This window comes from Poecilia reticulata, chromosome 22 (genome assembly GCF_904066995.2).
Source record: "Poecilia reticulata chromosome 22, P_reticulata-male-v2, whole genome shotgun sequence".
Lineage (NCBI taxonomy): Eukaryota > Metazoa > Chordata > Actinopteri > Cyprinodontiformes > Poeciliidae > Poecilia > Poecilia reticulata.
Window position 1 is genome coordinate 9,654,460 of NC_088851.1, and position 17,614 is coordinate 9,672,073.

The 17,614-nt window shown below is 41.4% G+C and overlaps 1 protein-coding gene across 1 annotated transcript in view; it reads right to left on the minus strand.

The window, feature by feature from the left end:
- pld1a (phospholipase D1a) overlaps positions 1-17,614 on the minus strand; it is a 35,559-nt gene that overhangs the window by 17,363 nt on the left and 582 nt on the right. The window contains exons 2-8 of the mRNA XM_008399211.3: positions 4,988-5,204; positions 3,310-3,479; positions 3,087-3,229; positions 1,545-1,656; positions 1,222-1,287; positions 1,011-1,069; positions 792-884 (exon numbers count right to left, since the gene is read on the minus strand). Of these exons, the coding sequence (XP_008397433.1) occupies positions 792-884; positions 1,011-1,069; positions 1,222-1,287; positions 1,545-1,656; positions 3,087-3,229; positions 3,310-3,479; positions 4,988-5,171 (827 nt within the window). The 5' untranslated portion in view covers positions 5,172-5,204. The remainder of the gene's footprint in view (positions 1-791; positions 885-1,010; positions 1,070-1,221; positions 1,288-1,544; positions 1,657-3,086; positions 3,230-3,309; positions 3,480-4,987; positions 5,205-17,614) is intronic.

Consider the following 17,614-nt stretch of genomic DNA (forward strand, 5'->3'; position numbering starts at 1 on the left):
AAACGTCTCTTGCAAAAATGTCCAAATCCTTTGCCAGGAGGATGTCAAATGAATGCTGCATTATTGAATTTCTGGAGGATAATAACTGTACTACGTATTTTCTTCAAACAGCTGATAAAAATCTCTTAATGTGTCATGTACATGTCAGGGTCCTGCGAATTGTTTTTGTTTTTTTGGTTTTCTGTGTTTGTAGTTATGATTTGTTATCTGCTTTATTGGATCAGCCTGGTTTCTGTTTCACTATAGCTCAATCCTTTTCTGGCTTGTTCATTTATTCTTTCTGCTTAGTAGTTCATTATGACAGGTTCATTTTCCTAGTTCCCCTGCTTGTGCACGCTCCCTCGCTCTCTCTCCCTCTACACCTGCAACCTGTTAGATAATCAGCTCCAGTCTTTTGTTCCATCATTCACCCTCCTAGTTCTTGTCCACCTCTCTTGCTTTCGCTCCTCTCTGGTTCCTCCTGTTAGATCCCGCCATGCTCCTCCTTGTTCCCGTTTTTTTTTTTTTTTGTTCCTCCTTTATTTGTCATCCTGGCTGTATGTAAGATCTTGTAAATTCAAATTTTTTTTGTTTTTGTTTTTTTTTATCAAATTTATCACCATCTACTCGACGCCTCAGCCTGTCTGCATTTGGGTCCACCGTAACCTTCACAAATCATGATGGTAAAGCCTCAGACATTACAGATTTTAAATTTTTTTTGTGTGGAAAAAAAAAAAAAAAAAGGTGGCAAAAGATTTGACATAAACTTGAAAACAAGCATGGATGAAGTGGACGGAGCAGCTGGGACGCACCGTTTTGACCAGCGATAGCAGGCCTGACCCTGACCGCAGCAGTTCATTCCTGGGATGCGATGTCCGCCGGAACGCTTGTAGATCATGCCTTCCCTGTTTGATGTAAAATGACGAGAAAATAAGAAAACAAATGTAAAAACAAGCTCAGCACTGGTTATAAGAATCTTTATTTATTAGGAGAAACAGTCAAAATGGGGAAAAAAATTAAATAAAACCTACAGTCCTTTGGGACCCAAGTCATGTATAAAAGACATCTGGCTAACATCAATAAACTCCATCTGAGAACACAAAGGAAGACAAAGCAGGAGGTTTAATGCTGGGAGTTTGGTAGTTAATACTGACATGGAAATATTTAATGTGGGCCGAATATTAAAATCATATAAACATGACAGAATAAAAAATGGTGAAAAAATATTTATTAGTTGCTCACAGTGTGGTGATATTTCCGATACATGGCCATCTTCAGAAGCGTGTTTATGTAGTCCTCCAACTGTCTCTATAGAAACACATGCGCTACATTGCATCACAGTGGCTCTAACGACAAAATCTATGTATATAACCACCAACACACGCAAACACATTGTCAGAGAGAGCTTGGGGGGAAAAAAGAACAAAAAAAAAACATAAGTTGGCATGGAGTTCAGTGCCATGGCAACAAAAAGAGCACACAGAGAGCATCGTGCAATAACTCAAATATTAAATCTACTCTCCACCACCAAAGAGGAGGCCCCAGTCGGAAGAAAGCCAACTCACTCTCCTGCTGGAGACCTGCTCATCTCTGGCCAGCTCATCTCCTCCCCCCCGGGGCAAGGAAGGCATCTCCCTCACCTCGCTCTTCCTCACCGTCTTTCTCCTCACTGTGTGGCTGGGAGGGAGAAGATTAAATTCCAAAATTTAAATGCACTTGTACAGAGAGAGTATTCATAAAATCACACAGTCAAATGGGTTTTCGCAGAAACAGAAAGCGACAGGGTGGGAAGGTTTTCTGTGGTGGCCCACACATGAAAACAAGCTCCGTCACGGGTAGTTTTAGAAAGGCAAATGATCAAAACGATGGAAAGGATAAGCTACAGCTGTGAGTCGGCAAGAATTTCTTGGCGCTAATAAAAACGGAGCAGTCGCTAACGTCATGTTGACTCGTATTATGTGGCCGCCTTGTTTGCGCAAGGTCAAAATGATGACAAAAAGCACTTTCAACTAAAGTGCTGACAGTTAGGAAGTTGAAAGCTCATCGCATCATACGAGATGTAAGTACAGAACTAAAATAATAATGTCACAGATGGTGACTTTTTACGGAATACACACTGCAGGAGAAATTTACATAACCAAATAATATGGATTGTAAGCTAAGTGTAGTTATTTTTTTGTGAAAATACAATTTTACAATTGTGTGTCACTTGTGCAAAATGCCTGTTCCTGTTTTTCCAGTCTTATCTTTGTGTTCGTGGCTCGCTCACAAGAGCAGCGTTGCTCTGACACGAATCAAGCAACTTCAACATCAATTCTGAGCTCCCGCATAGCGTAAACAGTATGACGAATATGAATAGGAGAACTATGACTATGCAAATACTAATTTAGTTTTTATTAATCTCCCCGTTCACACTTAGGCATCACATCAGGGTCACCAATAGAACCTGGATTTTATGTTAGTTTCCCCCCATAAGGATATTCTGCACAGCTTAGTCATTGAAAAATCTGGTGTATTTTTGTTCAGTCCTGCAAACACTATTACAGAATATCAAATGTGTGCTTGGAACAATGAAAACAAAGTTCTATGATTTTATTCCCACAATAGTTTCGCAGGAACCGCTTTGCAAGTTAAACTATCAATGAGTCGCATCAAAACAAAAAGGAAATACACCAGCGTTGGCCTGACACTTCCTTCCTCTAGCCGGAGGAAGGAAGAAAGAAATGATATTGCAGTATGTGTCGAGTTAGATATATTTACTTAGGAAAAAAAAAACAAACAAAAAAACGAGGCTGTCCTGCAGTGATTCTTGTGGGGACAAAATATCTGTTCCTGCCTAGGAAAACTGGAAATGTAGCTTCTAGAACGTCACCGATGAGTGAGTTGAAAAGCGTCACAGTCTAGACCATGTAATCTATCTGAAATGAAAGATTTGCTATGTTGTGTTTTTATTTAATTTTTATTATTATTTGAATGAAGCATCAGATCGACGCTGGTCGTAAGCAAATGCGCTAAATGCGTCATTTGTTTGGGTTTTGCATACGAAACAGTACGTGTCTGAGCGCGGGGGCCTGGGCGGCGTCTGCTACGACGTTTCTGCTACAAACCTGCGTGACGGCAGCGGTATCCTAATGAGGGTTTTGTACGTCCTCAGCTCTCTGTGCAGCTCCAGGAAATGTTTCTCCTTCCTCTTGACCACCCAGGTAAACTCTCCGTGCTTCATCTCGATCTTAAACACGGCCGGCAGGGACTGCGGACACACGCAGTTAGGCGCAAACGGAAGAACGTTTCGTTTCAGATCGTAAAGCGCTGACTGGTGCAGCAGAGTACCTTGTTGACGCTCCTCTGCTGCGACAAGTTGAAGCGGTCCTGTGCCGTGGTGAACCGCTCCACCTCTAGGATCTTGGCGGTAATTGGCACAGTGGGGAGGTAGACCTTCGCACTGGCCTCCTTAAAGCCCACGGTGGCGTACACAGCTGAAAACGGGATGCGGCAGTCTCCTACGAGTGAAAACCAAAACAGATGGTAAATATTAATGAAGATGTGGGTGTTGTTTTTGTGTGTTTGTGTGTGGGAGTCAATCATGGCAGGCTGCATTTCTAAGAAAGTCTGCTTTTGTCCACGATTTTACTGCGTTTGGCGTATAGGAAAGACTGCGGTATCTACCTCTGCGTTTTGATATTTTGTCACATTACAACCACAAACCTCAGTCGATTTCATTCAATAGATCTAAACACATTTCTGGAAGTGAATGTTATTCTAGAAATAAAGCTGCAGAAGCTGGTTGTCTTTTGGGGTTTGTGTTTCAAGCAAAGCAGCTTTGCACATGAAGAAGCATACATTTCTGCCCATTCTTCAAAAGAAAAACAGCTGGAGCTCAGTCGGACTGAATGGAGAGTGTCTATAAATGCCCGAATGCTTTGTCCTGTTAATTAAAGGAGCAAAAAGAAAAGAGCAATTCAATAATAGAGTCAAAATTATGTTGCCGCAAAGACACCCAGTAGCCATGCCGTGTGTAAATCATCTTGTAATTTTATCATTTAATAAAAAAAGAACTTATTTTCGACATTGCGCCTTTTCTTTATGATAATATTTATATTGTCGTAACATTGTGGCGTGTTTTTCCTCATCATTTTGATTTTATCCTTGTCGATATTTCAAATTCAGTCAATATTTCTTTCTTTTCCTCTAAGTGAGCGTAGTACTTCTTCACACTGACCTGCTGATTCTGTACACATTAAATAAGAACTTGCAGCTATATTTGGTTTAGAAATAATCAGTGGGAGTCTGTGAGGGATGGAGACATTCATCACCTGCAGCAGTTCCCACGGCGCTGGTGTAGTCAAGCCACAGCCTCCACTACTGCGCCTCAAATGATTTACGGTGTGAGAGAGGTTATATTACAAAGCCTAAAAAGCTGATTCAGATGGTTTTCATCCCGCCTTTCTCTTCCTGTCTGACTAAACTGTCTGAGTAAATAGATTACGTTGAGATGAAGCAACGTAAAAAAAAAAACACATCAGCCTTGTGGTGAGGTGAGGTGGACAAGTCATGAAGGAGTGGTGAGGGGATAAATATTAGGTAATTAATTCTAATAATTATTTTTGGATTGCTGGTAACAAGAAAATGTACATTGAGCAATAACACAACGCTTGTGAATTTCTGGAACTGGAGGGAGTAATCATATATCTTTAAGTCAAAAAATGAAGAAGAAGAAACAAATGTTTGCTTCCCCATTGTTAAATATGTTGCTGGGGATTTTCAGTCGTTCTGGAGCCCGTGGTTGTGACGTAACAAACTCTAAGAGAGGTACAAGAATTTTTCCAAGTGAATAAAAAGTTTATGAAGGAGCAGTCCACACCTTCAAACCTGCTCCTCAACTAGATTGAATGTGGCCTATTGCGTTTCATTTTCCAGATTAATCTCGCTTTGGTATTTTACAGACATTTAGAAGAGTCAATGTGTTACATTTGACTCTTTCCCTTGCGAGAAACGAGGCGACACACACCCAAGTAGTTCCCGTCATAGTCTAGCTCCTCTCCCTCCTCGAGGTCCAGCTCTCTGGCATCCAGGCTTTCCACGAGGTCGGCCATGTCGATACCGTCAAGTGTGTCCGAAGCTGCTGAGGTCTCCGAAACTTCAGAGTTCACCAGGTTGAGGTTACTGGCAGTAGGCTGAGCCTTGTCAAGCATAGCTTAGCAGTTGGACCCCAGAGCAGGGCGCACCTGTGGGAGAGAGGAGACGATTATGACATTTGAGTCATTCGTTGATTCATGAATTAGAGATCGGTGGATCCACTTCCTGGAGTCCACACTCCCACATGGGAGGGACAGTTATTTGACTTTTGACCTTTGCGACCTCATTCTAAACCCAGCCGTTCTATTTTGAGTCGGAAAACTAGCAGAAATATGCAGGACCTCTGACAAACATGCGTAAAGAAGGATTCATGCACCACTCACACAACTACGATAAGATTACCATAAGAGTGATCCATTCAGTATAAACTGGTTAGTTAAATATGTTTGTTCTGCTGAAATGGCTAATGTATTAAATAAATGATTCCTAGATTGATGGGCGGAAAAAAATAAGGTGTGATCAGTTTTATCATCGTTACCTCTGGTGCAGATAAATCATAAAGGCTGAAGCTGATAAGATGAAGATGGATTACATTAAATCAAATGAAGTGCGTCACACATCTGGTGATTCTCTCGTCAAAACGCTCAATATCTACTTATCGAGCACATAATTTCAACAAAACAGAATCGAGCTTATGAATAAAATCATTGGTCCGACGTTTGCTGGTGCTCGTCCAAGAGCTTCCGTTCGAAAAACTTCCTTCCAAATGGACGTCTTTTCTAACATACATTCTTCCTGTTGGTTCTGAGACCTGTTATTTTCACAACAAGCTGTCCCTCTATGCTTATCATAAAATGTTAGTGGCTTTGTTGCCACAGAGTCAGCAGCCAAACTAACACACTGGTGACATAATTGCAGCTGCTAAGAAAAGTCAGCCTGTTGGGCGCCCTGGGTGACCCGCCCCCTCAGGTGGCGGTGGTGGGAGGTGTTGTGGGAATGGGTGTGAGTGTTGGTGTGATGGTGATCTGTGTCTGTGTCATTCAGTATTTAGTAAAAATTTGCTTTATATAAATATTTTCCTGAGCTCCAATTCCCATACTTCAGTCTCTAATAGCTGACACATGAGTGCTCTAAAATGTCCAGTGACTTCAAATTAACTCATTCATGACATCAAAATCTGTAGTATCTTGTACCACATTCTCTCCAATAGAGCTTTAATATCAAACATTGAATATATAAGAAATTAAACTTTCATGCCACGCCCCCACAAAATGCCGCCCTGGGCGGTTGCCCACGTCGCCCATATCAGAAGCCGCCACGGCACACAACCCTATAATGTGAGTTTGAGTGTTTTTGGATCATTATAAATATTTTTCAAAAGGATGTCTGCACACCTCAGTTGGAACACAAACAAATCTGTCAAAGGAAAATAAAACGAAAAAGTTTCAGATTTCTGTCTAATTTATAGGAATCTGTCTGCAGGCGACATCTGCAAGTGACCTCTCAAGCTATGAAGACATTTGTTGTCCACAGCCATTTTTATGAAAACCCACAGAAAAACTTTCCAAAAAAATTAACAGACTTTGACTCAATGCTGGAAAAAGAAATTCCCTCAGATTTCTAGCCCTGGATGTTTTCTTTGGAAGAAATTCAACTCCTTTGTCCAGACATAGAAAGAACACAGAATAATGTTGCCTTGTTGAACATAAATAGTACTAAGCAGAAATCCCTGGTACTTTTTCAGTCCTATAGTGTTTCTAGGCAGCCTCTTTGACAAGCTTCTATCTTTTAGTCAGTTATGGAGAGGAGCCCAGTTTTGGTAACGTCATTGTCTTTCTGTATTTTTAAGAACTCTTCCTCCCTGACTGATACCTTTGTGTTCTAAGATCACTCTGATCTTATGTTACCTTTGTGCAAACTATGGCCTGGTTTAATGGATATAAAAGAGCGAATGACAAAAAAAAAGAGGCCTAAAGGAAGGTTGAACTTTATTTACCAGCTTTAAGTTTTTTATGCTTTTTTGCCTGAGTTTTTATATATTAACAAGCAATTGAACAAGTTTACCTTTTTAATATGGTTGCATCTGGGATCATTGAAATACAGGTGTATTCATTTAGTCATAATCACCAAAACATAAAGTATTTCTAGCTAAAACACAAAAGATATGTCAAGTTTATCTGCCCTAATAGAAGAAGTTTGCTGATTTCTGTTACAATTTACCGTCTTTAAATGGGGTTTCATTCACAAACAATCTTTTCACAGCTATCCGAAACTTTATCCTCCAGTCCTATGAGCATTAAATGCCAGGATGTGTAAAATCCTAGCACGCTGTAATCCACGTTTTTGCCTCCAGGAAAAAAAAAAGAAAAGAAAAAAAGCTGACACAAAGGGAACACCCATTCATGTGCAATGCCGCCTGAGCTCAATGATTAGTCACCCAAGTCTACCCGTGCTCCTGCGGCCCATTATTAAACCTCACAAAGAGCGTTTTGAAAGCGTAGAGATGGAACAGGTCTCAGGGGGGGAGTAACAAGAGAAAAAGGAAAGAAAGTGAAGACCTGATTCAGCAGAAAGATGAAAACATTTTTTAAAGGCTACCAAGGTGTGATTACATTTCCACAGTTGAGTCATTTCATTGATGTCTAGGAGAGTCGGTTCTTCAAATTTGAAAGTGTTCTGTTTCTAACCAGTACAGCACAGAATTTACAAAAAAAAAATGGAAAGTTACATTTACTTTCTAAACAGTCTGGCTGGTTAGCGTTAGCTGCTAGCTTTACCTTAGCCTTGTAGTTCTTCACTCTGACTATGTTTTCTGTCCTTGTTTCATGCCCAGTGCTGGTGTTTCATACAGTGAATACTGCAGTTGCTCTTAGTTACACATTACCTCTCTCTGTGTGTGTATGTGTGTGTGTATATAACCTCGATATCACCTCTATTCTCTTTCCTTTTTTTTCCCCCACTTCACCATTGTCTGGTTTCTCTTCACATGTAACAAATTAGTTTATTTTTTCTTGTCCAGGCTTGTGTTTTCATTTTGTATTTTCCCTGGATGCTGAACTTCAGAATGCTTTCATTTTATTCAGCTAAAGGGAAAAAAAACAACAAAGTGAGATGCCGTATTTCCACAACTGTCGAAGTAGTTGAGACTGGGCTGCTTTCTTTAAAATAAAAGCATGAGAGGAATACTATTGTAGATAAAAAGTAAGAATAGTTCTTTTCTATGTACGTTAACAACAGCTTAATTCTCTGGAAAAGCTGTTTAAGGTCTTAACAATATGGGTCTCTTAAGTGAAAGTGAGGGATTTCCTTCTTCCAACACAATTTTTTCAGACTGTTTATGATGAATACCAGAGATACACACACTAGACCAGTAGGTAAAGGTTCAACAATATCAACCAGCCAGCAAGATCCAGCTTGTTTGTACAGTCAAACCAGTCACCTTAAATCACTGGTAGGTTGCATTCAAGGCACATCAGTGCAATTCCAGTTTTTCGTGATAGTTTTTAAAAGTGGGATGTTGTCATAATAACAGTTCCCAGAAAATATTGTACCTTTTTGAATTGATCCATTTGACTAGAAATATATCGGATTATCAACACCACTTGTGACAATGTGTTACAGAAGGCTATATTGTAGCATCAGTGTGAACAATTTCAGCAATATTAGAGACTAAATATCACATTTTAATGGCAGAAAATCTATACATTTCTTAGAAAAAATTATCTTGAATGGAGACAGCAAGTGAGCATAGATACTATGCAGAAAAGGTAAGAGAGCTCTGTGACAGTAACCAGGTCAGGCGCTCAATCATCAATAAGAGTTTCTTAGTCTGGAACACTTTTTTTCTCTAGGATATTTTGATCATTTGAATCTTACATTTGGGGGAAGAAACACCTGATAGAAGAGAAAACAGCTTAGTTCTGACCACGGCTAGGACAGACTGGGACTAAGTAACAAGACCAGTGAGGGGTTGTTTGTGAACATAAAGTTTTTCAGGTAGGAAAACATGCCTACCACTGTTGGTTGTTTCCATTTTCTATGCACACTCTCTCAGCCCAAAACATCTCAAGCAGTCATTGTGCGAGAGGGAGACTACGCACTGGATGAGTGTGTAAACCCCCCTAAATATAAATACAACCAAAATGTCAGTCTTTTAATGCACAGCTTTGGTCACAGATTATCATTACATCACAAATGGATTGGGCTAACTAACCACAGAGTGCTTTTAAATCCTTGTGTAGGATGCTAGTTTGATAGGTCTCCAAGCTGTGGCCTCTAAAAGAAACTTTCTCCTGGCTTCCTGTTACTCAGTGTAAAAATGCCTTTTTAAAACCTCACTGTATGAACTCCAACTTGATCTGCAGACTTTGCTACCACTAGTTCTGTATTATGCGGCCAATGTGTTATGCTGTTAGGCCTTCTGCCATTTTCTTTTGTTTGGCTGCCTTATGCTGCACAGCGGTAATCAAAAACATGTTGACTCTGCAGCTCGACATTTCATTCTTCTGCGCTCGACAGCGCAGAAGAATGAATTAAACTCAAACGCCGTGTCATTGCGGTAAAGTCTGTTTCGCTGAGAAAACTTTGCGTATGTAATCACACATTCCTGAGGACTTGAGCAGCAGTTTTTATTATCTCCACCAAGACTTCAAGCATTAACCCACTCAGTTGATGCGTGGGTTAATGCATGCATTAACTGAGTGGGTTAGGGTTAGCCTAACCCTGTGACTCTGACGTTTTGTGAACTCAGAGTCACAAAACCTATGAGTTTTGCGTCTTAAAACTCAGAGGTTTTAATTCACAAATTAAAGACCGGGAATGCTAAATATCGTTTCGGTGTGCAAAGCAAACGAACACATTGGATGTATTTACATAAACAATGACTGAGACCATATGTGGCTTCAACACGCAACCTGAGAGGAGAATTATCTCCCTCTTCCATTCTGATGGAACTCCTACTTCCTGCTTCCTGTCCTGTTGTCATGGCGATAATTCAAGCAGCTACAGAGCAGACCGCTTATATATAAATATCAACACAAGCAGTTCAGAACGTCCGCCTCTCTTTTTGTGCATTTGCCTTTTCATAACGTCAATTAGTGAGAGAGCGACAACGGAGCATGAAAAGAGCGCAAAAGAGGAAGACGTGTAACAGAAAAGGAAATTGGCCACTTGTTAATCTGCTTGTCATGACTAACAGAGAAATTCAGCCTTTGATCATAAGCAGTGTGGTCACTTTTGCAATATGCCTGAAGAAATTAGCTCAGGAATCGGATATTTAATTTGCTATCCAGCTACACAGAAAAGTAAAAATTTTAATTTTATTAACATAAGCACTTGTGTTCATTGCACACGTAGCTATAGCTATAGTATACTGGTAATTCAGTGCTGCAGTAAGGCGAGATTTCAACATGGTGCAGGATACATATCTCAGAGATATTTCTCCAAATTGACATCGTCATGCAGGTTCGCAGATTCATGATGCTAATTTTTCTTTCCACCACATCCTAAAGGTGATCTGTAGACCAATGGAGTACAGTCAACTCATCGTCATGCTCAAGAAACTAACTTGGAATGATTTGAGCTTTGTGACGTGGTGAGTGATCCTACTGAAGATGGGCACACTGTGCTCATAAATGGGCACCGGTATTACTCTGTGAGCTGCCATGTTTAAAGACTGTACATCTGGGCACATAATAACTACATCGTAGTACCATCACCACCAGAATGAAACACTGACTCAAGATGTGTTCATGCACTTCAAACATAGACTCATCTAACGGGGAAACGTTTTCCTTATCTGTTCAATCCTATTTCGGTTAATTAGCTAACCGTGACCTCAGGTTCCTGCGTAGTTGATGGGAGTTCCACCCCATGTGGTCTGCTGCTGCTGTAGCCTATCTAGATGTAGTGTGTTCAGAGACGATGTTCCACATATCTTGGTTTTAACAAGTGGTTAGTTGAGCCACTGCTGCACCTCTGGCATCTCAAATCAGTCTGCTCATTCTGAAAAGCATTTCAAATAATCCATTCGAATCCCGATAGATTAGCCTTTTTATATATATATATATATATATATATATATATATATATATAAATTCCCTTCTCACCCTCCGCAGGTGGTCTCTCTCTCTCTCATCCTAGAGGCCTGGGAGCTTGAGGGTTCTGCGCAGTATCTTGGCTGTGCCTAGAACTGCACATTTCTGGACTGAGATGTCTGATGTTGTTCCTGGGATCTGTTTGAGCCACTGCTCCAGTTTGGGGGTGACTGCCCCGAGGGCCCCGATGACCACAGGCACCACTGTGGTCTTCACCTTCCAGGTCTTTTCCAGTTCCTCTCTGAGGCCCTGGTATTTCTCCAGTTTCTCGTGCTCCTTTTTCCTGATGTTGTAGTCACTTGGTATTGCTACATCCACCACAACGGCTTTCCTCTGTTCTTTATCCACCACCACAATGTCCGGTTGGTTCGCCATTACCATTTTGTCTGTCTGGATCTGGAAGTCCCACAGGATCTTAGCTCGGTTATTCTCCACCACCTTTGGAGGTGTTCCCCACTTTGATCTCGGGGCTTCCAATCCATATTCTGCACTATGCCCGCCACTTGGTTATGTCGTTCCATGTACGCTTTCCCTGCCAGCATCTTGCACCCTGCTATTATGTGCTGGACTCGCTCAGGGGCCTCTTTGCACAACCTACACCTTGGGTCTTGTCTGGTGTGGTAGATCTGAGCCTCTATTGCTCTGGTGTTTAGAGCCTGTTGCTGTGCAGCCAGGATGAGAGCCTCTGTGCTGTCCTTGAGTCCAGCTTTTTCCAGCCATTCTCAAAAAAAGGTGAGAAGTGAATTTTTATATATATACAGACCAGCCTGTCTAGTGTAAAAAAAAAGTCTTGTTCAAACCCTTTCTTCCCCATTCTGAAACTCTGGTTGAGCGTCAGCATATTTCATCACTGTTGAATGCCCAAATGCATTCAGCTGCTGCCATGTGATTGGTTTGATTTGTTTGTGTTCACCAAGCAGTTGTGCAAATCTAAGGTTGCTGCTTAGTGTGGGTTTTACTACCAACCCTCCACTGTGTCTTCTGCATCAAAGGAGTCAATAACATTACAATGGAACTTGTCAAATACATGTTTGAGAGCATTTGTGCTGCTTGGGCACCTTCAGCTGAGCAGCTTTTCCTCCACAACAAGCCATTATCCCACCACTTCCAGTTGGAGTCCGAGACGCTACGACGTAATTCGTCAAAGACAAAAGAACAGCAGTGTCTGACTTGTTAGTCTTTTCTCAGTCAGGTTGGTAAGATGGCTTCCTCTTTAAGAGTTGGTCATGCAGCTTATTCTGCATTACAAACCATCTATTATCAATGTTATTTATTTTAAAGTATTGATTAGATTGAATACATAACAGCGCTGAAAGTTAAATATTTCTGACTTGCATGAGATTCAACTGCAATCAATATCATCCGGCATTAATATTTTACAACCATTCATGTCAACGCCAGGCAGTAATACGTGGATACTGTTCAGTCTTTGTGTATTTATGATACCTAATTTGCTTCCATTGGTTTATTGTAACATTACATACACTTCCCCTTTGTGGTTTTACGACATGAGGACATGAGAAGGGTCATTTGTGAGCATGTATTATTTTTTTGAAGCAGAACTTCCAGTAGCTCTGTTTCGGTTGCAGAGACAGGGTCTATAAGAGACAGAAGGAAAGGAAGAAAAGGTCACTCTGGTCATGTGAAGATGAACTTAGTTAAAAAAAAAAACAGAAAACAAACAAAAAAAAACATCTGAATTTCTTCTTAGCTACATTCCTGTCAAATATTAAGTTTTGTCAGGGAGTTGTGTGTTTGGCAGCCAAAACGTTTGGCCTGCTGCTAAATTTCCCTTATCAGTGTGGGAAGACTTTGGCCCAGATGTAAAATGTTCATGCTTGTGTTTTCTGAGGCTCTTTTCTTTTCCAATGGTAAAAATATAACTTAACACATTTTTAAGAATATTTTAAAGAGACTGAAATTTTTCAGGTCTTTACTGATAACTGGCAAAATTATTGTTTTTCAGACGCACAGAAATTTTTTTTTCTTATCTAAGAGGTACTGAGAGGCTTCCTTCCTTTCTCCACTCTATGGCCTACGCCACGAGGCGAGTCTTCTGAGAATATTGGATTCAACCAAGAGTCCGACGTTGGGAATAATTTGGATGCTTCAAACTAACTTAGGCTTTGTTTGGTCTACATTTTCTACAGTAAAGCAAGTTTCATGTTTGATACCAGTGATCACCGTTCATTACTCGAAACACCAGACGACATTCACCATTTCTTTTTCGTGCTTACACCAATTTGGAATGATCAGGAGTCTCTCTGCATTGACACCTTTTTCTTCTGGCATTCAAACCGGCACGTTTGTGGTCGATTCAAATCCCGTTAACAGATTTTCTCTCCGGATCAGGAATGACCCAACTTCATATAAGATGTGGGCCAATTGCTGAACGCCTCAGTTTCAAAACACCTACAGCTTTTTTTTTAAGCACTGCAAAGTCGTAGCTCCCCTTCAATTTACTGCACACTGGAAGTCAGCAAAGGGATTTTACGAATCAAAATCCCTTTGAACTACTGTTTAAAAACGGCCATTAGTATAGAAGTACTTGGAACGGATAGTATTGACTGAGGGCAGTAGCGCGGCCTCACACAGAGCTCATAAAACACTCTTCCTAAGTTCTCGAGAAAGCGGTGGGTGATAACTTCCCATTGACGGCACATACTTAAAACGATAGAAAACTTAAAGGCGAAACAGATAAGTAATGTATTTTTAGTCGGTGCTCTCTAAACACATGACAGAAACTGGAAAGGGAGGGCCGGAGTACAACTAAATTACAGGGGCAGCTGAAACGAGACACTGCATGCTATGGGAGGATGAGCAACAAAACACTACAATGCTTCACCACAATCTTAGGCATGATGCTGTCCTCCACAGACCGGCATGTTTTTTGTATTATTATTTTTATAGCTGTGACATCACTGTAGTCTGAGAAAATAAACTTGACGGATCACTTTTTTTTTTTGTTATTTTAAAGGTATCCTGTCATTATTACTCATCCCACTTCTTCATGCATAAAACAACTTTTTTTTCTAACTTACTCATAGGTGTCCGTGTATAATCTGCGTTTTATTCATTGTTTTAAACACCTTTTGCCTTTTCACACGAGACCTACTTGCGATACGTGCTTAACCGTGCAAAAATACGGACAAGAACACCGGAGGTGGATGACGAGACAAAAGCACCAACATCAGCAGGAGAGCCGCCGTCATACCTGTCATACCCATTTCTCTTGGCTCCGGAAACCAAGAGAAATAGGTGGCTTGTGAAACGTGTAATCTATTCTCGAACGTGTGGTTGTGGACTTGACATTTAGAAAGTGGCGAAGCATCGTATACCGAGTGAGCTACACCAATTGTAAGGCTCTGTACGGCCGAGCATTGTGTTTCACGCGAGTGACGGGCACGGGCATTCTTTCGCACACGTGCACACACGTAAATACGATACAATGAAGATAAATGTGGCCTGGCATTTATAGATGGTGTGGTGCCAAGCTGCTCGTGGCGCAGATGGCACCAAGAGAGAGAAGATGGACGGAGGAAGGGAGAGCGAGAGAGAGAGAGAAGAAATAAGAGAGGTCTGTGACACCTCTTTTTCTCTGCCCACACTAAAGCTGCCTATTATCTAATCCTTCACACCATGGATTGGGGGATAGGGATGGTCAGAGAAAGCAAGACATACAGTGGTTGCCAGAAAAATGGAGATAGAGAGAGGGAGACAGAGAGAGAGAGAGAGAGAGCACCCGTCACTAACGGCGGAGCGGCATTCTGCTGGTGGCAACACAAGGCATCATTGTACTGTTACAGAGTGAGGGTGCTGCTGCCTCTGGTCCGTTTCTGCCAAACCTAACTCGGCCATAGCAGGACAGCCAAGTTTGAGGCTGGAAAATTTCAGAGTGTAGCTCGGGGTCCAGACCGCCATGAACTGACTCATGATTACAGTGGGAGAGAAAATCCAAAGGACAGCTGTGCTTTGAACTAAAAGGACTGGTGTGCTTAAATTTTAAAGTAAAAAAAACAAAACAACAACAACGGAAGTATAATTTGCTTATAATGATATTTCTGCAGTAAGGTTTCTCTTGTACAAACTATACTGCAATGATTTGTTGCAAAAGTATTTGCAGCAGTTCAACTTCCTCACTGTGGCAGACAGACTTAAAGTATCAAATAATTATGAAGCATTTTTTTAAAAAAAACTAATGCAAGGCATTTTAAAATCCCTAAATCTGAAAAGTGTGGGATATATTTAGGGCTGAAACGATTCCTCGAGTGATTCGAGTACCTCGATTATTAAAATTCCTCGAGGAAAATTGACCTGCCTCGAAGCTTCGTTAATTTATGTTTTATCATTTAGCGCACCGTGTTTCAGCCGGAACATTATTTGCGTTGAGCGGAGCTCTGACTTCCGCCTCTGAGTTGTTGACGGAAGCTACGTGTTAGCGGCATAACGTCCAATCTTCAAGTTCGGCCCGCGGGGATTTTACTGATTGGTGATAATTCCGGGTTTTCATCGTTTTTGTGGGACCAATAAACATCCTTAAAATGACCGGCGCATTGCCGGGAGTTCGGCAGCCTTTCTGCTCCGGAGCTGCTGGTTGAACGGCGGGAAGAAGCTGAGAAGGATTTATACAGGTGAGCGGAGAGACTGAACACGGCGGGCGGCTGAGGGTTGATGCTTACAGGGTAAGAGCAGCTTTACGGACCGAACCGCACAATAAACTTATATCATCCCGGTCTGAACAAACGGGAGGCGGAACATGGCTGGTAGATGGGTTTCTGAACGGAGGAGCCGTAAATATCCCGTGTTGCTCCCCCGGTCTACAAAAAAGTAACTGGTAGGGAAGCTCAAATGTGGAAAAAATAGACTGGTGTAGATATCCGATAGTAACACTGGTGTTATGGAAAATTTACCAATATTTTATTTCATAATTGTTTTTATCCGATTACTCGATTAATCGTAAGAAAAATCTGTAGATTACTCGATTACTAAAATAATCGTTTACAACAGCCCTAGATATATTTATGTTCCAGCTGAATCGCCACCTCCGCATCTTTAAGGATACACGTTTCTGCCAGTTTTTCCATTCTTCTTTATTAAAATAACTCCAGCTCCTTCAGATTGTAACAACATTCCCAACTGGACTTGGATACGGACTTCACCTGGGCCATCGAACGCATGGACACGATTCCGTCTCAACCATTCTATTGTAGGTTTTCTATATTTTTATTGTTCTGCTGCTGGAGGTCGCCAGGAGGATTTCCTCCAGGATCACTCTGTATTTTGCCCCCATCAACATAACAACACGTCACCATCACAGTACAATGTTGCCACCACCATGTTTCAAGCATAAAGATGTTTCTACATGCTACAGTTGAGACAAATGTTTAAAAAACATTGGAATACGACCCGATTCAAAACTACGCTCTTGAAACCGTCGGCTTGTGCTCCTTGGTCTTCCTGGTGCTCTCTAAGAAATCTTTGAGGCAGTCACAGAACTGCTGGAGTTTTCTCAGAATGCAGTAAACAACAGTGGACATTGGACTGTGGATTCGGTTTATTCTGGATTTCATTCACAAAAATAAGAGAAGTGGCAACTGAACTGAAATGAAACATCTGGAGATCATTGTGCAAAGAAGTATTGTTCATAGAATGGAGATGATTGGTGACAACACTGACTGTCACACAACACCAGAGTGTCTTTATTCAGAGGTTTCTTCCAACCCGCTGCAACACTGACCACTGCAGGAGAGCCGTCCTACTCACAGCCACCAGCATCTACAGCAAACTCTTCGAAGAGACCAGCATTTCATTTGCTTTGTTATCAAGCGTCTTTCATTCCCAACTTCAAAATTATTCGTTTTGTGTTGAGTGCCTCGCTTAGAAACCCAGCGAAATGCAAATATTCACAGAAACGCTTGCGCAAATTAAGTTTAAGGAACGCTATGAGTGAACTCCTGCAAGGCACATAAATATCTGCGAGAGTCAGAAAGTGTGCTGTTGTACTGCACACCACCATCACATCGCATCTGGAATACATTTGCAGCACTAAAACTCAACCTGCCTCTCAAATATTTGACTTCCATCCTTTTCAACCACCTCAAAGACGCTGAACGCAAAGAATGTCTGGTGTTTATATTACAAAAGCAGTACAGGGACACTTTGGTTCAAAAACTGTTCTGGTGGGAACAGCATGGGAATGAGTTACAGTTTACACACACACACACACACACACACCCCCCCCCCCCCCCCCCACACACACACACACACACACACACATCAGGAAGGAGCCGCTGCTGTTAAGTCTATTGTTTTGATGTGCTGGTCCAACAACAGAAAAGTGCAGGGGTCACGTCTTTCCCTGCCAGAGGTCAGTATCATGCGCGTATGTGGCAATGACAACAAGAAGAAGAGGCAAGAGTGGAGGAGGGTTGTCTGTGTAGCCGTGCATGGCAGGGAAAGATATC